The 22891-nt window shown below is 32.6% G+C and overlaps 1 protein-coding gene across 1 annotated transcript; it reads right to left on the bottom strand.

The window, feature by feature from the left end:
• Positions 1-5165: 5165 nt before the first annotated feature.
• alg9 (ALG9 alpha-1,2-mannosyltransferase) lies at positions 5166-22520 on the bottom strand. Its single transcript, XM_073840192.1, has 15 exons — positions 22375-22520; positions 21115-21250; positions 18121-18255; positions 16571-16641; positions 16375-16463; positions 16138-16273; positions 14230-14317; positions 13950-14055; positions 13700-13822; positions 13457-13611; positions 12043-12172; positions 11692-11839; positions 8274-8403; positions 6397-6527; positions 5166-5968 (listed from the first exon to the last, which is right to left on the bottom strand). The coding sequence occupies exons 1-15, from the start codon at positions 22518-22520 to the stop codon at positions 5845-5847; spliced, it is 1848 nt and encodes a 615-aa protein (XP_073696293.1). The 3' UTR covers positions 5166-5844.
• Positions 22521-22891: the final 371 nt, after the last annotated feature.

The raw sequence follows: 22891 nt of genomic DNA, 5'->3' as shown, positions 1-22891 counted from the left end.
CAAGCCCGTAGTTTCTTTTGTTGTTGTGCAGGTTTGAATAAAAGTGGAAAATCAGTATCAGCATAAACTGACACCAATCTGGAGCCCTAGATACAGGATACATTTTCAAGCAATGCTCTGTAGCAGGAAGCTGCTTCACAAAAAAACATGTTTATGACCAAGGGCAGAGCCACATATAATACACAGCATAAAAACAGGCTTATAGTTTTAAAAGGCTAAGTAATTCCTGGTTTTGGCCTGTCGTTTGCCGACAGACAGTGCCAGGTGGCTGATCCTGCCAGGATGGAGAAGCAAATGGTCAGGACAATACACTTACCTGCTTTCATCGTATCTGAGGCTTTGCAGATGGTGGATCACTGACCTAAATGTGGACTTGACATGTAAAGAGTGGAATAGACAAGATTTGAATGCCAGTCTGATCCAGATTTGTGCTCTGAGTAATAACATTGCTTTGTATTTTAAAAAGAAATTAAATGCTAACTACTATCCTCAAACATGAAATTGTCAAATTAATTGCCATATTAATTACTCATATTACTCAAAATTTTACTCAGTTTTTATAAATCTATTTAAACTGTAGATGAGCATGTTTCTTCATTTTAAAATCTGGAAAAATTTTCTGTTTTTAACTTTTTTTTAAAAACTAGGCCAAAATTTGACTCCATAACCCATAATAATGTTTTTTTGTAAACAGTGCTTGTTCTGTGAATATTTCTCTCCTGATTCAGACGAGCTGACTTTTTCACTGGCGAAAGCAATTTTAGAGGACTCATATTTTAGCGTGAAGCAATAGTTAGAAGTTGTAAAATGTAATATGGATTTGTTTCTTACAGATACAGCTTTTTACTTCACAAGATATTAAATGATGAACTAAAGTCGTGTGGATTACTGTGATGTCTTTTATCAGCTGTTTGGATCTTGTTTCTAAAGGCACCCACTCACTGCTGAGTGTCTCTCTAAATTTCTCTAAAGCTGTTCTGACAAAGAAACAAACTCATCTACTTGGATGGCCTAAGCGTTAAGAAATTTCAGCAGACTGTTATTTTTGGGTGAACCATTTGTTTAAGTATTTAATCTGAGTTTTTTATGACGGTAGGAACCATTGTACAGTTGAAGTCAAAAGTTTAAATACACCTTGGAGAAAGTTTACATACGCTTGATGCTTAATACTGTTTTTTTACCTGAATGATCCACAGATGTGTTTTTTTGTTTAGTGATAGTTGTTCATGAGTTTGTCCTTGTTTGTCCTTAAACTGCCTGCTGTTCTTCATAAAAATCCTTCAGGTCTCACAAATTCTTTGGTTTTTCAGCATGTTTATGTATTTGAATCCTTACCAACCATGACTCTGGTTTTGAGATTCATCTTTTCACACTGAGGACAACTAAGGGACTCATGTGCAACTATTACAAAAGGTTCAAACACTCACTGATGCTTCAGAAAGAAATACGATGGATTAAGAGCCAAGAGGATGAAAACTTTTTGAATATGAAGATCAGGGTAAATTTAACTTATTTTGTTTTCTGGGGAACATGTAATTATCTTCTGTAGCTTCTGAAGGGCAGTACTAAATGAAAAAAATGTAATATTTAGGCAAAATTGGAAAAATGTAGACATCTTCATTCTGTTCAAATGTTTTCACCCCTGGCTCTTAATGCATCATGTTTCCTTCTAAAGCATCAATGAGTGTTTGAACCTTCTGTAATAGTTGCATAGGAGTCCCTCAGTTGTCCTCAGTGTGAAAAAAATGGATCTCAAAAATCACTCAGTAATGATTGGAAAGGGTTCAAATACACAAAAATGCTGAAAAAACAAACAAACAACGAATTTGTGGGACCTGAAGGATTTTTCTGAAGAACAGCAGGCAGTTTAACTGTTCAGAACAAACAAGGGACTCATGAACAACTATCACTAACCAAAAAAAACACACACAAAAAAAAACAGTATTAAGAATCAAGCGTATGTAAACTTTTGAAATGGGTCATTTTTATGAATTCAGTTATTATTTTCTCTTGTGGACTATATGTAAACATCTTTTATGTAAAATATCTTATTCAGGTCAGTACTAAAAAAAAAACATGCATTTTGTATGATCCCTCTTATTTTGGTAAAATAATAAACATTTTGCAGATTTGGCAAGGTGTATGTAAACTTTTGACCTCAACTGTATATTCTCATAACTGTAATCGATGTAACAAATATTGTCAAGCCAATGCATCAAAATACTTTTTACACCCTTAAAATGTTTAACTTTTATGCAGGGATTAGTATAATAGCATAAAATTTTGCATCCTTCTTACACCACAGTAAACTTGTAAATATTTGAAGTTCTGGATCGTTGCTTCTCTTAAATGTAAATCACATTTAAACTGCGAAGAACAGTGGCCGGAAAACTATGTCTCATCTATGTTTCAGAGGGGTTTCTGCGTCATAGCATATAGCGTCAATGGAGGGATTTAAAAGGATCAGAGTTCCCTGTAGTGTTGTGGGGCTTAACGTGTCGTCAATGTAGACATCTTAATAATCCCACGAGCCACACATTCATCGCCCTCAGCATGTTTACATACACCCACAATCTATCTAGCACAGTGTACCTATTTTCTCTTTTACAGAACCAACAATGACACACAGGGGAAATGATGCGTGTTTCTGGGCGATGCTGTTCAGTGATAAATCTGAGGCTCTATGGACATCAGAGCTGCAGCACTTAACTCAAAAACATCATAAATACCATATCTATTAATTGTGGTTTCTAATGACATTTTAGTTGTACAATTTTAAAATGTGACTTGACACTAGAAGGTTGTTAGGTAATGCTGATCTTTGTCCCTTTACCCAATTACAGTACAAAGAGGAAATTGTATATGAAAGTCAGGGTTTTTGTACTTTTAGATCAAAAGATTTTTATGACATGACCTTTCAAGTCCGTCAAGCCTACTGAAGATTACTGGATGAATATTTATTTTTATAAATCACTTGATAGAGTGGATTTCTATTTTTACGTCAGGGATCTTTTAATTGTACTGTTTTAGAATCTTTTGTCTTACTATATACATATATATATATATATAAACTTTTATAAAATAAATATTTGTATTGTTTTTTCCCACAGAGCAGAATTGGGACAAAATATTTATTATTATTATTATTATTGAATGGGTACATTTTCAATGTTATATTAGCAATTTTTTTAATTTAACATTAACATTTTATATTAAATAGTTGTTTTAAAATAAAATAAGATAAAATAATAATAATAATTATTACTTTTAGAGCAGAGCAGAACCAGGAAAAACAGCACTTACATATTTAAAATTATTATTTTGAAATATGTCAATTTTAGAACATTTTGAACTAGGACAAAATAATTTTTCATTTTTATTATTTAATGGGTGAATCTTCTACTTTTATTAGTAACATTAATTTTTAGATTAGGACTAATAATAACAATAATAATAATTATTATTATTATTATTATTATTATTACTACTACTATTATTGTTATTTATTATTACTTTTTAGAGCTGAGCAGGAGGAAAAACAGCATTTGCATATTTAAATTTATGTGATATTTTTAGATTTTTTTTAAATAAATTATTTGTAGACATAATTATAAATATTTCATTATTTTATTTTTATTATTTATTGGGTGAATTTTCCTTTTTTATTAGATATTACATCAGGACTATGAAAACATTTTATATAAAAAATGAAGAAATATTAATATATTTAGATTTTTTTTAAATAATAATAATAATAATAATAATAATTGTTATAAGAATAATTTATTATTATTATTACTTTCTAGAGCAGGGAACTAAGAAAAACAGTATTTATATATTTTAAATTATATTGAAATGTGATATTTTTAAAAAACATGTTTAAATAAACTAAATATTAATAGGGGTTTTTTTACAGCAAAGCTGAACGAAGAAAATTTTAAATATTTCATAATTGTATTTTTATTATTTAATGGGTGAATTTTCTTTTTTTATCAGTAACAAATTTTTAGATCAGGACTATGAAAATATATATATATATATATATATATATATATATATATATATATATATATATATATATAAAGAAGAAATATGAATATATTTAGATTTTTTTAAATAATAAATTTAACAACAATATTAACAATAGTAATAATAATAATAATAATAATAACAACAACAACAATAGTAATAATAATAATAATAATAATTAATTATTATAATTATTATTACTTTTTAGAGTAGGGCAGAACTAGGAAGAACAGCATTTACATATTTAAAATTATATAGAAACGTGATTTTTTTAGGAAAACATTTTTAAATAAACTAAATGTCTTCATTCAGCAAAACTGAAATTTTTAATATTTCATTATTTTATTTGTATTTTTTAATGGGTGAATTTTCCATTTTTATTAGTAACATTAATTTTTAGATCAGGGCTATGAAAATATTTTAGATTTAAAAAAAAGAAGAAGAAATATGAATATACTTAGATTTTTAAAATAATAATTATTATAACAATAGTAATAATAATAATTATTATTATTGTTATTTATTATGATTACTTTTCAGAGCACAGCAGAACTAGGAAAAACAGCATTTACATATTTCAAATTATATATAAATGTGTGATATGTTTACATTTTTTAATAAACTAATTTAATTAACTAATTAATTAATTAAACTAATTAGTTTATTGTTTTAAATAAACTAATTAATACTGATTTATTTTTTTAAAGCAGAGCAGAACTAGGAAAAACAGCATTTACATATTTTAAATTAGATAGAAATGTGATGTTTTTAGAAAACATTTACGTAAATAAATATTAGTATTTTTTTTACAGCAGAGCGAATCTTTTTTACATATTTAGTATTCAAAATAAATGTTTATTTTTAGATTTAGTAGAGTTTTAAATAAAATAGATATGACATTTTTAGAACAGCAGAGCTAGGAAAAACATTTCATAAATAAATAGAAATATGCTAACTTGCTAAACTGTTTTTTATTTTTTTTAATAATTATATTTTAAAACAGAGCAGGAAAAATGAGAAATGTCACTGAATTAACATTTTACATATTTCAATGACTGTTTTAGACTTGGAAATAACCATTCCCTGACATTTCTCGGCTTTCTAAGACAACCTCTTTGAGAAGGCACAGCCACACATTAAGACAGCCTTCTTTTATTTGACTCAACCACAGTTAACACTGATATGATTAAGATGACAAACGTGATTTGGAATGTAAACACTCAATAGTCCTGGTCTGCAGTCTGACCTAACGGTCAATGTCCACGCTTACAGACGACGGAACTGGAGAAAAACCGAGAGAGTTTTTGGTGCAACTTTCATCCTGAGATGCTGAGCCTGGCCTGGACCAATTGCTCAAACAGGACAAATGAACAAAAGTTTAGCTCTGGATAGATGGATGGATGGATGATGACACATGAGATCTGGTTTGGGTCTGCATTCATGTTCAGTTCATGTACAGTTCATTGTCCCAGATCAAGGATGAGGTCAAAAATGAGGGACTGTAGTCCTTAAAGGGTCATCTAAACAGAAATCTTCCTCTCAGAAAAGCCCAAGCAGGAATAAAGGAACAGAGGGCATGGAATGAAGCAGAGACGAGGGAAAGATGGGTAAGGCATCCATGCTCTGTGCTGATACAGCATGGCTTGATAGCCAAGATGGTCAAACAAACCCTGGAATACACTAATTCATTCACTCACAAACACAATCACACACGTGTGCACAAAAAGTTTAGGAGGAACACCTTGGGACCGAATGATGAAGCACAGCAGGACATATGGAGGGATGCGATGAAGGAAAAATAGCAGGAACGGCAGGTCAGGCTTGCGCTCTTTTCCTGGTGTGTTTGGGTCGTCTCGGTTTGAGGATGACATATCTGCTGTAGGTGGTGTATTGCTCAGACAGAAATGGGATAAAAAAGGCCCTGAGCAATCTGGACGACCTGTGTGGGAGAGATACGAAAAGGGAACAGCACCAGGGTCATGAACAGCGGAACATAACATAATATGCACAAGATAGTCTACAAAATGAACTAGAATCCGTTACATTCATTTTGCCATTATGAACTGGGCAATAAAGACACCCGGAGATAATTACTGCTAAATTAGGTCAATGATAATCTCTCTTAGGATGATCAGACCTCAGGTGTCACAACAATTTATGATGAACGCTTGACAATGATGTCCTAAGTACACAAGTATCTCTAAAAAGAATAAGAGGGCCCTCTAGTGGATAAACACACACCCTACAATTTTCAATGACTCCTCTTTACAGCAGAACTCTCCATGGACTACCCATAAGAGTCTCTTGTATGTTAATAAATTTCCATGTGTTTTCGAAAATGTCGGTACTCCACACATAAAGACTTGCCTGGTAGTGTCTAGAAAAGGCTTTTCAGCAATAATGCTCCACTCCTCTTTGTTAGTGGCATAGCGTGGTTCAAGAGGGGCTTCTGTTTCTGCTGCCAGATCCACCAGGTAATGACACTGCTTTAGTTCTACCTGAGAGCCAGAGATCATGGAAAATGACTTATGTACCTCACATACAGGTTCAAAACTGACATATGCAGACATATGTAAAGATTTTAGATAAGTAACACTAGTTATCCTGCTTGTGTAGTTAAAGGATTCGTTCACTTTTAGAAAAGAAAAATGTACAGATAATGTACTCTTGTCATCCAAGATGTTCATGTATTTCTTTCTTCAGTCGTGAAGAAATTATGGTTTTTGAGGAAAACGTTTTAGGATTTTTCTCTGTATAATGGATGTGTATGGTGCCCCCAAGTTTGAACATTCAAAATGCAGCTTCAAAGGGCTCTAAACGATCCCAGCCAAGGAAGAAGGTCTTATTTAGCAAAACGATCAACTAATTTCTAAACAAATTCACAGTTTATATACTTTTTAACCTCAAATGCGCAGTCTTGTCTCCGGATGCGTATGCAAAGTCTGTGTGTAAAAAAAAAAAAAAATTTGTTTTCTTCCCCAATTTCAAAATCATCCTCACTGCTGAAGTACCGACCCAGTGTTTACAAAGTGAACATACAAAGAAGATCAAACGCCCTTTACAAAAAAAAAGGTAAAACAGCAGTTTTTCGACATATCCTAACAGTATTGACCCGGATCACACAGACTACGCATGCGCATCACAGAGACAAGACAAGCATTTGAGGTTAAAAAGTATATAAATTGTCAATTTGTTTCAAAATAACTGATCGTTTCGCTAGATAAGACCCTTCATCCTCGGCTGGGATTGTTTAGAGCCCTTCGAAGCTGGGTTTAAACTGCATTTTGGAAGTTCAAACTTGGGGGCACCATCCATATCGATTATATGGAGAGAAAACCTGAAATGTTTTCTTCAAAAAACAATTTCTTTACGACTGAAGAAATAAAGACATGAACATCTTGGATGATAAGGGGGTGAGTAAATTATATGTACATTTTTGTTCTGGAAGTGGACTAATCCATTTTTTTTATGAAATCCAAGAGCTTTCTGACCCTGGAAAGACTGCAACACAACTGAAACCTATTATGTCCCAAAAAGGTAGCAAGGACATCACTAAAATAGTCCATGTGACATCAGTTGTTTAACCGTAATGTTATGAAGGTACGAGAATACTTTATTCAACCATTTTTTTCTCTTCCATGTCAGTCTTCGACAAGAGTACATATGTACTTTCCTGAATGCTGCTGACGCAGGAGCCAGCGTTCTGACTCTCAGAGCGGCAGCTTCTGCGTCAGCAGCATCACACACAAGCGTGATACTCTTGTAAAACCACAAAGACAAGAAATTGTTGAATAAAGTCATTTTTTGTGTTTTCTTTGCACAGAAAAATAGTATTCTTGTCACTGCATAAAATTACGGTTGAACCACTGATGTCACATGGACTATTTTATCTACTACTACCTTTCTGGGCCTTGAATGTGGTAGTTGTGTTGCTGTCTATGCAGGGTCAGAAGGCTCTCGGATTTCATCAAAAATATGTTTATAAATATGTTATAAACTATACATTTATGTTCTGAAGATGAACAAAGGTCTTATAGGTTTGGGACGATATGAGGGTGAGTAAATAAAGACAGAAATTTCATTTTTGGGTGAATTATCTCTTTAAATTTTACACGTTTAATCAAACGTTGAATGTGTCCGGAATTAACACTCAGTACCCCTCAATGAAGACTTTTTTTCAGCTCAGTTATTAGGCTTGCAATAAGTCAAATGCTAAACTGAAGTGTATGTAGTGGAACACTGACGTATCGTGATGGCTCCTCCAGATTCTGATCATTCATGTCTGATGGGATTATCCAGGTGGCATCAGGACCCATGGCATATGGCTTAGGTAACTGACCCCTAAACTCTGACTGGATAAACTGTATGTGCCAGCTGTAAAACAAGATGATACAGTTAGTGTACAACCCCAATTCCAGAAAAGTTGGGAAGTTTTGAGAAATGCCATAAAATCAAGAATATGTTGTCTGTTCATTCTCTTTAACCTTCATTTAATTGACTAAAGTACAATTAGAACATTTCTCTGTTTTCAGTGGCCAACTTTTCATTTTGTTTTGTAAATATAACTAAATTTTGATTTTCTTGACTGCAACACACTCCAAAAAGTTGTGATATAGGCCCTGTGCCACATCAACTTTTCTTTTAATTACAATGTTCAATTGTTTGGGAAATGAGGATACTAATACTTAAAGTTTTGCAAGCAAAATTGTTGTCCAGTCTGGCTTAAAAAACTGTCTGTGATGGCCATTGTCTGATTCTTCTTTTCATGACTAGTCATACATTTTTAATAGGAGACAGATCTGGACTGCAGGCAGGCCAGTCTAGCACATTCAGTCTGTGTCTACAAAACCACGCTGTTATAGCACATGCAGAATGAGACCTGGCATTGTCTTGATCTAATAACCATGGACTTCCCACGAAAGACGTCATCTTGATGGCAGTATACGTGTCTGTACCAGTGTTGTTTTTGACAACCATCTTAGATTTAGTCTTAGTCTTTTGGACTAAAATGCTTCTTAGTTTTAGTCAAATTTTAGTCACTTCTATATGTGATAGTTTTAGTCCAATTTTAGTCGACGAAAAGTCAAAAAGGTTTTAGTCTAGTTTTAGTCGACGAAAAGTCAAAAAGGTTTTAGTCTAGTTTTAGTCAAAAAAAGGGAAAAAAGTAGTCTTTTAACAAATTAATGTAGGTCAGTAAGTATTTTGCTGTTGGGTAGTGTCACTTATAAGTTCTGAAAATAGCAGATCTATAGTTCAACACAATGTGAGCTTCCGGATCGACTATTTTCACCAATAATTACAATAATGAAGGAATGTTTTAGAACATAAAAGACAAACAAGGATGGAATGCTAAAACGGCTTGCCATACTAGTATAGCAAAGAGTATTTAATGCTAAAACGGCTTGCCATAGCGTCAGATACTTTTTAAGTTTTAATTGGCATAAGCGGAAATGTCATGCATTTTAAACGTCTGACGGACCACCCACTAACATTTTCGTCTATTCTCGTCTCGTCAACGAAAACTCACACACGTCTCGTCATGTTTTAGTCATCAACGAGCCATTTTTATCTCGTCATCGTCTCGTTGTCGTCATTGAAAAAAGTGGCGTCAACGAAATGATTTCGTCATCGTCATCGTTGACGAAAACAACACTGGTCTGTACAATCCTAATACATGCCTCTATTTCAACGGTACCTTCGTACATATTCCCGTCGCCAATGGCATTTGCTCTGCTGCACCCCCATACCATAACAGTCGTTTGTGTTTGCATCTGTCGCTGATAAAAGTCTGGACGGTCCCTTTGGTCTTTGGTACTGAGAACTCAACGACAGAAACAAGCTGAATCGTGGACTCGTCTGACGACAGCACACATTACCATCGTCTTTTTGACTATCTGAGATGAGCTCTGGCCCAAAGAACCCCATGGCATCACTGCATAGAACTGATGTATAGCTTTTTGTTAGAGTAACAGAAATTCAAGTTGAAATTTTTGATGCAGCTGCAGAATGTGTTAAGTAAAAGCAGTTTTCCAAAATTACTTCCGAGCCCATGTGGCTATATTTAACACCGCAGCATAACAGTTGCTTATGCAATGCGATCTGAGGGCTCAAAGGTCATGCACATTCACCTGAGGTGTCTTGCCTTGCCCTACACAGGCTGACATTTCCCTGGATTCCCGGAATCTTTTCACAATATTATGAGTGGTAGTTACTGAAATTCTTTGTGATTTTCTATTAGGAAATGTGATTTTTGATTTGTTTGACACTTTTGTCATTAAGTTTGGCACAAAGTGATAAGACATGATCCAACTTTGCTTGCAAAGGCTGAAATGCTCCTTTTATACCCAAACGATGGGTATATGTGACCCTGGACCACAAAACCAGTCATAAGTGTAAATTTGTCGAAACTGTGATTCTTACGTCGTCTGAAAGCTGAGTAAATAAGCTTTCCATTGATGTATTGTTTGTTAAAATAGGACACTGTTTGTCTGAGATACAACTATTTGAAAACCTGGAATCTGAGGATGAAAAAAAATCTAAATATTGAGAAAATCGCCTTAAAAGTTGTCCAAATGAAGTTCTTAGCAATGCATATTACTAATCAAAAATCAAGTTTTTATACATTTATGGTAGAAAATTTACAAAATATCTTCATGGAACATGATCTTTACTTAATATGCTAATGTTTTTTGGCATAAAAGAAAAATCGATAATTTTGACCCATACAATTTATTTTTGGCTATTGCTACAAATATACCCGTGCTACTTAAGACTGGTTTTGTGGTCCAGGGTCACATATATGATATCCTCACCTATTTCCATCTCACCTGCTTACTATGAACTGTTTCAAAATGTTTCAAAACAGTTTAATTTGGATATTCTATAACCTTTTCACTTTTATTTAGCCTCTGTCTCTGTCCCAACTTTTTTGGAGTACGTTGCAGCCATGAAAATCAAAATTGGGTTATATTTACAAAATAAAATTAAAAGTTGGCCACTGAAAACACTGTTGTTTTTTTTTCTTTGTATTTTAGTAAATTTAACAAAGGTTAAAGAGAATGAACAGATAACATATTCTGGATTTTATGGCATTTCACAAAACATCCCAACTTTTCTGGAACTGGGGTAGTATATCATAGACCTATAATACAGTTTAAAAGTTTGAGGGTTGTACGATTTTTATGTTTTTTAAATAAGTTTCTCATCTCACACTAAGGCTGCATTAATTTGATCAAATTAGCCAAAACAGTAATATTGTGAATATGATTACAATTTAAAATGGTTTTATATTTCAATATATTTTATATTTTATTCCTGTGATGGCAAAGTTGAATTTGAGTGTCACATGAATCATTTTAATTCTTCAAAAATCATTCTAATATGCTGATTTGCTGTTCAAGAAACATATCTTATTATGATTATCAATGTTGAAAACAGTTGAGCTGCTTAATATTTTTTGGAAATATACATTTTTTTAAAGATTCTTTAATGAATAGAAAGAACAGCGTATTTGATCAGATATCTCCTGTAACATTATAACATTATAGATCCACTTAATGCATCCTTGCAGAATAAAAGTATTAAATTCTTTCAAAAACAAAAAACAAATCTCACTAACTGCAGACTTTTGAATGGTAGAATTTAATCAGAATCCAAACTCACTTGTTGGGCAGGAGAAAACTGCTGGGGAAGCGGTACCACTCTTTCCCCACACAAACATTGACCAGCCTTCCCTCTGGAACCGTATGGATTGCAGGGTCTTTAGCAATGCGATGAAACTCCGGATACAAATCCAGGGGAGCATGATAGCCTAAAAACACACAGTAACCCCATGTAAGAAAGACGCCAAAAAAGGAGTACTTTACTATTTACTGTAAATTTGTTTTATCATCAACTTCATCTGCCAGCTAAATAACTGTGAGGGCATATTTCAGCAGAACTATGCCAAATCTCTCTCTCTGTGTCTCTCTCTTAACATCCTTATTGTTGAGCCCTTATATGTTTTGTGCTTACCTCTAAAGAGGGCCACAGATCGGGACAGCGAGAGCACTCCAAACAGCAGCACAGAGCCGAGAGCCAGCCAGTTGGAGGAGATGGTGTAGTGCTCCAGACGGTAGCGCTGGAATATGAAGTGATAGCACTTCTACATGGATAAACAGACCAGAAAAAAAACTATTTAAAAAGAGAAATGCATTGAATCACATTCATATTTTTTGCTGTTGTAACTTGCAAACTAATTTACACAACATTGACGAAATGTGCTAATAAAGATAAGCAGTTGTCCAGAGTTTTTGGACAAGTACTAACGGTTTTCAACACTGTTAATTAGAACTGTTTGTTAAGCACCAAATCAGCACATTAAAATGATTTCCGAATCATGTGACACTAAAGACTGGACTAAGATTTGGCATCACATGAATAAATTACATTTTATATACAGTCAAGCCCGAAATTATTCATACCGCTGGCAAATTCTGACTTAAAGTTACTTTTATTAAACGAGCAAGTTTTTTTTTTTTTGGCAGGAAATGACACAGGCTTCTCCCAAAAGATAATAAGATCATGTACAAGAGGCATCATTGTGGAAAAAAAAATTTCTCAGCTTTTATTTACATTTGAACAAAAACTGGCATGTCCAAAATTATCCATACCGTTTGCAAACTGTCACAGTCTATGGGAAAATCCAAAGTTCTATACAATTCCAAATAGTCCAAGCTGTTCTAAAGCATCCTAATTACCCTGATACATTGGGAACAGCTGTTTTAATCAACTTAACAGTTGAAAAACAGAAGCTCTCTGCTGTTGGCTTGTGGACAGTCATGGCTAAGACAAAGGAGCTCACTGAGGACCTGCGGCTGCGCATTGTGGCTGTTCACAAGTCAGGAAAGGGCTATAAGACCAATGTTCTGAAGTTCCAGCCTTTAGGAGTCCTGACTTCCAATTGAGAATCTGTGGAGGGAGCTAAAGATGAGGGTGATGGCAAGGAGACCCCTCCAACCTGAAAGAGTTGGAGCTCATCACTAAAGATGAATTGGCAAAAATACCAGTGGAGTCATGCAAAAAGCTGGTCAGCAATTATAGGAAGCGTCTGATTGCTGTAATGGCCAATAAAGGCTTTTCTATTGATTATTGAGAATGGTATGAATAATTTTGGACATGCCACTTTTTGTTCAAATGTAAAAAAAAAAAAGATAAGTAATAATTTTTTTCCACAATGATGCCTCTTGTAAATCATCTTATTATCTTCTGGTAGACGTCTGTGTTTTTTCTAATCAAAAAAACTTGCTGGTTGAATAAAAGTAATAAAAGTCAGAATTTGCCAGGGGTGTGAATAATTTCGGGCTTGACTGTATATTAAAATAGAAATAACATCAATTATAAAATTTCACAAAATTACAGTTTGATCAAATATATGAAGTCTACTAACCTGTAGTGATGAGAGAGCCACTGCCCCGCACAAACAGATGAGAGGGTAGATGGGAAACAAAAAGCGCTCCTCTTTATGTGGCCGAGTGAAGAACACCAGCATCCACAGGTACATAGGAGACAGTGTTAACCAGTATGGCCGTCCAAGGTTCTGAACTACAATTTATACAGTACATGAGATTAACAGATTGTTCAGAATGTTGCACACATATCACAAAACAAGTCAAAAACACATCCTTCTTACCATTGAATCTTTGAAGGAGTGCCTCCATAAGTGCCGTGAGAGGAAGAGAAAAGAGGGCTAACACAAATACAATGTTGAAATTAAGAACACCATTCACAAAGTAGTAATGCCAGGGCTCGGTGCCTGTGAGAAAGGAAAAAAAAAACATTGTAATGAAAAAGATTAAAATTTGATCACTGATGCCATTGTGTGACACTGAGAAGAATTTAGTTTATTTTTTAATTGTATGTACAAATGATTTGAAGTGTACCGTAAAGATCTGGTCCATGAGGAGTGAACACATTGTATAGTATAATATTCAGAGGAGCAATCACCAGCTTGCCATAGTAGTAGCTGTCTACTACAACAACAGGGACCTACAGAAACATGTGACAATGATAATTGTATCATCAGTGTAATACACTGATTTTGGATATTTTTCATTTTAAAATGCCATTTTGTTACTGATGAAATCTCAGTGTCTGAAGTCAAAAGACACTAAAGCAATTCAGCAACCTAGGATATACACAGATATCAATAAGTTTCCCAACCAGAAAGAGGAGCAACGCCACCAGAGTCCACAGGATAAAACTCTTCCACTTCTTCTTCAGTAACAGCAGGTCAAAGGCAATGGGTATGCTGCAACAACAGTCAGTAAACAGAGTTTACATTCACCTAGTTGGCTAATCAGGATTGTTTCTATGGCTTTTCGCCAAATCCAAGGAAATATTGACTTTGTTGAATCAATGTAACTTTGAAACATAGTATCTAGCCATTTTCATTTATAAAGGAACTGCAGGATAATTCATGAATTAAACTGCAAGAACAAGTATTTGCCTTTTATTGGTGGGAAGTATAGAGTAGACTAGACAGCAGTGATGAGGAAGAAGTGTGATGAGGACATGACTCTGGTCGCAGTCAAACCTGGGTTAACTACCTAGTGAACACGTAAATGTTTACAAGTCTGACCAGTGGAAAAAACACAAAGCCCCATATTTGAGTAAGTACCTGATTAAGTCGTGTTATAAAATTTCAGATTTGAAAGTTACATTAGGTGAAACAGTATTTAAAAAAAAAAAAAAAGCATGTACCAAAAGTTTAGGGTTTGTAATTTTTTTAAATGCACATGCTCACCAAGGCTGTATTTATTTATTCAGTAAATACAGTAAAATTGTGAAATAACTGGGAAATATTACAAAATTTAAAGAACTAGTTTCTATTTTAAGGCAAGACACTGCAGGTGAATAGGGTAAAACAATTAACTAATAGTTATCACCTTACGTACTCAGTTGATTGATTGCAATGATAATTACAAAAAAACTGTATGGCAAGTTTTCTAAAATGTTAGGTTTTAATATGCATTATTTAATGAAATATGTGCTAATTTGCATACATTTCTAGTACAAAAATCTAAACACTGGATAAAGTCAGTTTCAAAATTCTTGTTTATTTATTTATTTTTTTTTACATTTTAGAGTCAAATGTTTTTACAGAAAGAATTTTGGGTATCTCATTTTGTCACTCCATAATCCCAAAAAAAAAATTAGAACATGTTGAAAACTACTTATTTTTTACAGCTTTTTTGGGGAATAAAATGTTTAATATCAAGCAAATTATACATGAACAAATCCCTCTGTAAAAACCTTCAGGATTTAGACAAGAATAAAAAATGTGCTACTGAAGTGGAGATTTATGGCTCAGTGTAGGAGAAAAAAATAATTTTGAGAAACCGGCCTTTAAAAATATGGATTTTAATTGAAATCTATTGACACAAATAGATAAACACTTAACTGTGTCTTTTGGATGTTTTCGTTCACCAGTCTAAAAAAATACTTGAATGAATGAAAAACCAAAAAGCCCCAAATCTCAAACTTGACAGGTACATGAAATATGCAATATTAATATATAAGATGTAATTTATTCCTCTGATGCAAAGCTGAATTATCAGCATTCATTACTCCAGCCTTTAGTGTCTCATGATCCTTCAGAACCATTCTAATACACAGATTTGATACTTAAGTAACATTATTAATTATATATAATATTTTTGTGGAAACCATATTTTATTTGGGATTCTTTGATGAAGAAATTACTTACCGAGTCCAAACTTTTAAATGGTAGTGTGTATAATATATATCATTTTATGTTAAAATATTATAATACCTGTTAGCAACAAAGCTAAATTTGACTCAGATTTATCAACTGGTTTTAGTTGTGAATAAAAAAATACATCCACTGGTAAAAAAAATTGATTAAATGGGTTAAGCTTTCAAAAACAAAAATGTGAGGAACAAGAAAAAAATCTTAAAATACAAATCAACTCAATAATTGTTCTCATAAGGACAAAAATATGCATTTTTTTAATAAATACAGCAAAACAGGTTAATGTCTGATTATTAATACTGATTGCAGGGTGATGTTTTATTTGTGGTAATAATCTAAAATTGACTATTTCTTACCCCAGCAGGGCACTGAAGGGCCAGCCCACTATGGCCCCCGCTGCAACACCTAGCACAGCCAGACTTGGGCGCCCCTGGAACCAGCCAGTCATAGCTACCACTGTACTGTACATGCAAAATGTACTGGGGAGGAATGCTGAACATAACAAAAAACAACATATTAATCTGCAGTGCATACACAAAATTATGTCAAAAAAGAAAAATAGCAACAAGCAATTATCCTCCAATTTGCCTCACCTGCAGAGGAGCAGAACATCCCTGCACTCAAGACGAGGAACGCCAGCAAAAGCCGCCCCACATGCAGGCCAAACTTTTTACACACAGCCCTGTGTGAAATCAATGAGATTAGAACTTTAAGCCACATTTATTGTAAAATGTACCTTTTTTAGCCCAATGCTGATGTAAGGGGCAGTATGTAGTATGCTGCACTTACTTGTAGAAGTAGAGCTCACACACACAACAGGTAAAAGCTAGCATGCAGCGCAGGAAATAAAACACAAGGACCTGAATGGGATCAAAATAATTAGAACAACATATTAGTCAACTTTCACATGTCTAAGCAGGCCTGTAATGAATGGCCAAAATGTATCTAAAAGAAAAGTTTGTCTTCTTTTGTTCAGCATGGCGCTAGCCGCACCAATTCCCAGGGAATGCATGAACTGACATTATATACTTTGAATTCAATGTTGTTTTGGATAACAGTGTCTGCAAAATAAAAAATTTAAAAAACTCAATATTATAGCTGAGAGCCATTTCAAATTAAATTGTATACAATGATCAAATAAATGCTGGCTTGGTGAGCAGAAGAGGCTTCTTTAAAAAACATTAAAAATGTTACTGTTAAAAAACATTCGACTGGTAGTGTATATATGTTGTAATATATAATAGGTTAACAATAATGAATAAAACAACATATATGGTATAATGTATAATGGGTTAAAAATGGTTTGCACTATTTTATTATAATTTCCAAAAAAAAAAAGGTGTTTTGCATTATAAAATAACAAATTAATATATTAAAATGATTAATTAAAATAAATAAATATTTATTTATTATAATTGTTATGTTATATTATAGATATATGTTATATTATAATAATATATATATGAGTCAAATATATAAACAAATGTTTTAACAATGTTTTTAATGTTTTAAACAATAAAAAAGTCATAATTTCTTAAAATAAATTGTTGAATAAAAATCTGTCATAGTGTTATAAGCTTTATATGTTCCAGCAATTACTGCAAATTTTAAAAAAAGCATTTGTTTCTACTTTAATTATTTTTAGGTTATTAATTATACATTATAATAATAATAATAATAATAATAATTTTACCCCGATGTAATTGCAAATGTATTTTTTGTTATGATTTATGCTTGTTTAATAATGATATGAAATCACTTTTTATTAATTATACATAATAATAATAACACTAACAATAATACTAATTGCAAATGTTTTTTTTTTGTTATGATTTATGCTTGTTTATTTATTATATTAAATCACTTTTTATTAATTATACATAATAATAATACTTTTTACCCAGCTGTAATTGCAAATGTATTTTTTGTTATGATTTATGCTTGTTTAATATATATTTAAATACAATGTTGTTTTGGATAACAGTGTCTGCAAAATATAAATTTAATTAAAAAAAAATATTAAAGCTGAGAGCCATTTCAAATCAAATTTTAGAAGTCCTGGATAGAGTTCCGATTAAGCAAAAGCAAAACTGTACCATAAAGAAACAAAGAAACATAGTTTTCAACATTATGAAATATAAAGGATTATTAAATCATGTTGTGTAATTGGAAGCACAGATCCAGTTCCAAGGGTTATTTTCTTCAGAGTTGAGATCTGATTTTCAGATTCCAGTGAGGTTAAGTAGCTGGTCATAACAATATCCTAATATATTACATATGGTTAAAAACACAGATTCAAAACTGGTACACATTCAGTTTGAGGCTGGTGACTAGTTTACCTTGTTGGTTTGTAATATTTTGGCATGAAAGCAGGCAGGAAGGGCATGGAGCCAAAGATACGCATAGGAACGAATCGCGTAGGCCGGGGAATATTCCCATGTCTGCATTCCCGTTCCATACAGCAGGTAGTGAGTCTGGCCAGCAAAAAGAGAGAAATAATAAGAGCATTGAGTGAACATTCCTTTTATATACCAACTTGGTAGTTTTCAAAAGAAGATTGAAATTCAGCAATATGGCTCATTCATAAGGTTTTTACTTAAAACCACTCAATCGTTTGTGATTAGGAACTGGCATGTTAACTTTCTATTGGAGACAAAAGTAAGCTTTTGCAAATGAGATGCACCTGGACAGTCTCTATTGAGTTTATATAGGATTAATAATACTCCAGGGCATCATGGGACACAACAGTCACATAGATCAGGGCTCAACAATAAGGATTGGCTTTCTGTTGTTCCAGTTAGACCAGCAGTTCAGCTTTGCCCTGCAAATTTACGTCACACCATAAAAATATATATATTTTTTTTAATATATTAAATATATACATTATTATATGAAAAATATTCATTATAATTGTTATTATAATATGTTACACTACACATATTCAGTTAAAGTTTTTACTACTAACTAAGGTTTTCTATTTGAATATATTGTAATTTATTCTTGCAATCAAAAGTACATTTTCAGCATCATTACTCCAGTCTCCTGTCATATGATCCTTCAGAAATCATTATAATATGCAGATTTGCTGTTCAAGAAACATTTATTATTTTTATTATTATCAGTATTTAAAACATTTGAATACATTCTTTCAGGATTCTTTGATGAATAGAAAGCCTATAGAAATATTAGCATTTATATAAAATAAAAAGCTTTTGTAACATATATATATATATATATATATATATAATAAGTATATATACTTATACCATTCAAAAGCTTGGAGTCAGTATATATATTTTGTTTTGGGGGAAAGAAATTAATACTTTTATTTAGCAAGGATGCTTTAAAGTCATTAAAGTGACGATAAAGACATGTATAATTTTATAATAATAATAATAATAATTTTACCCCGATGTAATTGCAAATGTATTTTTTGTTATGATTTATGCTTGTTTAATAATGATATGAAATTATATTAAAATCACTTTTTATTAATTATAAATAATAATAATAACACTAACAATAATACTAATTGCAAATGTTTTTTTTTTGTTATGATTTATGCTTGTTTATTTATTATATTAAATCACTTTTTATTAATTATACATAATAATAATACTTTTTACCCAGCTGTAATTGCAAATGTATTTTTTGTTAAGATTTATGCTTGTTTAATATATATTTAAATACAATGTTGTTTTGGATAACAGTGTCTGCAAAATATAAATTTAATTAAAAAAAAATATTAAAGCTGAGAGCCATTTCAAATCAAATTTTAGAAGTCCTGGATAGAGTTCCGATTAAGCAAAAGCAAAACTGTACCATAAAGAAACAAAGAAACATAGTTTTCAACATTATGAAATATAAAGGATTATTAAATCATGTTGTGTAATTGGAAGCACAGATCCAGTTCCAAGGGTTATTTTCTTCAGAGTTGAGATCTGATTTTCAGATTCCAGTGAGGTTAAGTATAAAGAAGGAAAGAAATTAATACTTTTATTTAGCAAGGATGCTTTAAAGTCATTAAAGTGACGATAAAGACATGTATAATTTTATAAAAGATTTTTGTTTTAGATAAATGCTGTTCTTCAGAAATTTCTATTCAAAGAAACCTGAAAACATTCTACTCATCTGTTTTCAACAGGTTTTGAGCAGCAAATCAGAATATCCGAATAATTTCTGATGGATCATGTGACTGGAGTAATGATGCAAAAAATTCAGCTTTGAAATCACAGGAATAAATTACATTTTAAAATGTTTTCCAATAGAAAATAGTTATTTTAAATAGTCAAAATATTTGACAGTTTTCTGAATCAAATAAATGCAGGCTTGGTGAGCAGAAGAGACTTCTTAAAAAAACATTATAAATCTTACTGTTCAAAAACTTTTGACTGGTAGTATATATATTGCAATATGTAATAGGTTAACAATTATAAATAAAAAGTTAATTATAAACAACATACATGGTGTATTTATAATGGGTTAAAATGTTATGCACTATTTTATCATAATTTTCTCAAAAAATGTGTTTTGTATTAAAAGCTGTCATGTCCACTTGTAGTAATGTCCACTTGTCCCACCATTAAATAATAAATTAATATTAAAAACATATGATTCTTCTTTTTCTTTCTCTCTTGGCTTTCTCACTTCAAACAGGGGTCACCACAGTGGAGTAATCCGAACTACCAATTTGGCACGTTTTACGCCGGATATTAAAAATTATTTTTTATAATAATAATAATAATATTATATATATATATATATATATATATATATATATATATATATATAGCTTTATACGTTTAATAACTGCACATTTTATAAAGCATTTTTTTCTACTTTATTATACTTCATTTAATTATTTTTAACTATTAATTATACATTACAATAATAATACTTTTTACCCAGCTGTAATTGCAAATGTATTTTTTGTTATGATTTATGCTTGTTTAATAATTATATTAAGTGATATCACTTCTACTTATGTTTAACCTATTCTAACCAATCTTTTAAGTCTTTCTTGCAATATTTTTTTAACAAAATCTTTGTTAGCCAGATCAGTAAGGTTAACTTTGTGACATCTCAAAATCAGCAGAACTCATTTTCATGTCAACAACAATTAATGAATAAATCACAAAAGATCAAATTCAAGCAAAGTGTGCAAAGACGCATAACAACACATAAAATGTAGCGAGAATACAGCACTGAGCCAATAAGACAAGTGACAGCTGGCTCAAAACTTGGTCACACTGGTCCAAGACCATCCTTGTTGCTGTTCCCTGAGAGAATGAGTACCAAAACAAAACTGTAAAGCAGGAAAATGTGTAACTCACTGGCTCCCAGTAATTGTAGGTTTCATCACAGTCCGAGATGTTGCTGAGCAGCGCAGCACAGAAGCGGGCTGAAACCAGGCACTTGAAGGCCGTGGAGCCCTCAGGAGCCCACACCTGTCCTGCCTTACTAGATGACCTGTAAAAGAAAGGTGGGGTATAGGAGCTAATGTGCTTATCTGGGAGCAAACTAATAAGCAATATGTGACCCTGGACCACAAAACCAGTCTTAAGTCGCTGGGGTATATTTGTAGCAATAGCCAAAAATACTTTGTATGGGTCAAAATTATTGATTTTTCTTTTATGTCAAAAATCATTAGGAAATTATGTAAAGATCATGTTCCATGAAGATTTTTTTGTAAAATTCCTACTGTAAATACATCAAAATGTAATTTTTGATTAGTTATATGCATTGTTAAGAACTTAATTTGGAGAACTTTAAAGGTGATTTTCTCAGTATTTTGATTTTTCTGCACCCTCAGATTCCAGATTTTCAAATAGTTGTATCTCGGCCAAATATGGTCCTATCCTAACAAACTATACTTCAATAGAAAGCTTATTTGTTGAGCTTTCATATGATGTATACACCTCAGTTTTGTAAAATTTAACCTTGTGACTGGTTTTGTAGTCCAGGGTCACATATGAGAACAGAGCACAGGGTTATACAAGGCTGTCATTCATTTATTTGAGTACTTAAAATAATCAGTCTAAAACTCATTCCCAAGTGAAATCAGTAAGATGTGCATGAGAAATTCCAGCTTTTCAAAAAACAAAAACATCAATGGCGGGTCAATTTATTCCTCATGTGCTGTACTACAATATAAGAAGATTATGAAATTGGACATGCGCGAATGTGCACCTAAGACACACATCATCAAATACACTTGTATGCAGTAGACAATTGTGTCACTAACTAGTGTCACCAAAGCACTGCAGCTTATGCACCGCAAACGGCATGTATTTTAAAGGAACAGTCATGATATAAAGCACAGCATATGTTCTGGAGCGCAGATCGGCGTTTGCATGCCGGTAGATCCGCGATGTGAATGAATGAATGAATGAAAGCCTTCATGTTACACTAAAGCAAAGCACTAATTTGTTTAATATTCCTATCTCTATTTCCTCTATTTGTGTTGTTTAGATGGTCTATTGCCATGACATGTGTTTACTACCTGTATTATTCGCATATCTAGACAGCCTTACGTTAGCGAGCTAGCGACTGTCAACAGCAGCGGAAGGCTGGACTGGCTTATGGTTACTTACTCATTTCGGGAGTCACTGGACTTATTGTCCTCAACACATTTGTCATCTTTTGGTGCTCGGTTGTCAGTAGTAGGTGTGCTGTTCACGTTGTTCGCGTCTTGTTTGCTTCCCCGTCTGTTGCGCTGACGGAGACCCTTCGTCGCCATGTTTCTACTGGCTGTGCGTGACGTCATCATTACACCGAAAGCAGGACGGATTGAAGGAGAGCCATTAGTGAGACGATAGCAGAAATTAGCCTTGTCTAACCAGTGTTATTTGAGTTTAATTGAAAAACTGTTAGAATGTTGTACTGTTTTGATATTTCCGACGAAATGTATAAAAGTGTATTTTACTTTTATATTTCATTTAGTTGTTTAGTTATTTTTTTTAAATATATGACTATATATTTTTTTATTAATTTTTATTAGTTAGTGCTGTCAAATCGATTAATCGCGATTAATCGCACCCAAAATAAAAGTTTGTTTACATAACGTGTGTGTGCTGTGTATATTTCTATGCATATATTTACAGTCAAACA

This window comes from Garra rufa, chromosome 5 (genome assembly GCF_049309525.1).
Source record: "Garra rufa chromosome 5, GarRuf1.0, whole genome shotgun sequence".
Classification (NCBI taxonomy): Eukaryota; Metazoa; Chordata; class Actinopteri; order Cypriniformes; family Cyprinidae; genus Garra; species Garra rufa.
Note: the sequence above shows the minus strand (reverse complement) of the source record. Positions and strands in the feature narration are given on the sequence as shown.

Bases quoted from the DNA above. Each gene is read 5' to 3' on its own strand.
- alg9 (XM_073840192.1), bottom strand. From the start codon at position 22,520: ATGGCGACGAAGGGTCTCCGTCAGCGCAACAGACGGGGAAGCAAACAA. The intron at 14,056-14,229 runs GTTGGGAAACTT...ATGTTTCTGTAG, and splicing joins TGGCGTTGCTCCTCTTTCTG to GTCCCTGTTGTTGTAGTAGA. The intron at 11,840-12,042 runs GTAAGCACAAAA...GTGTGTTTTTAG, and splicing joins ATCTGTGGCCCTCTTTAGAG to GCTATCATGCTCCCCTGGAT.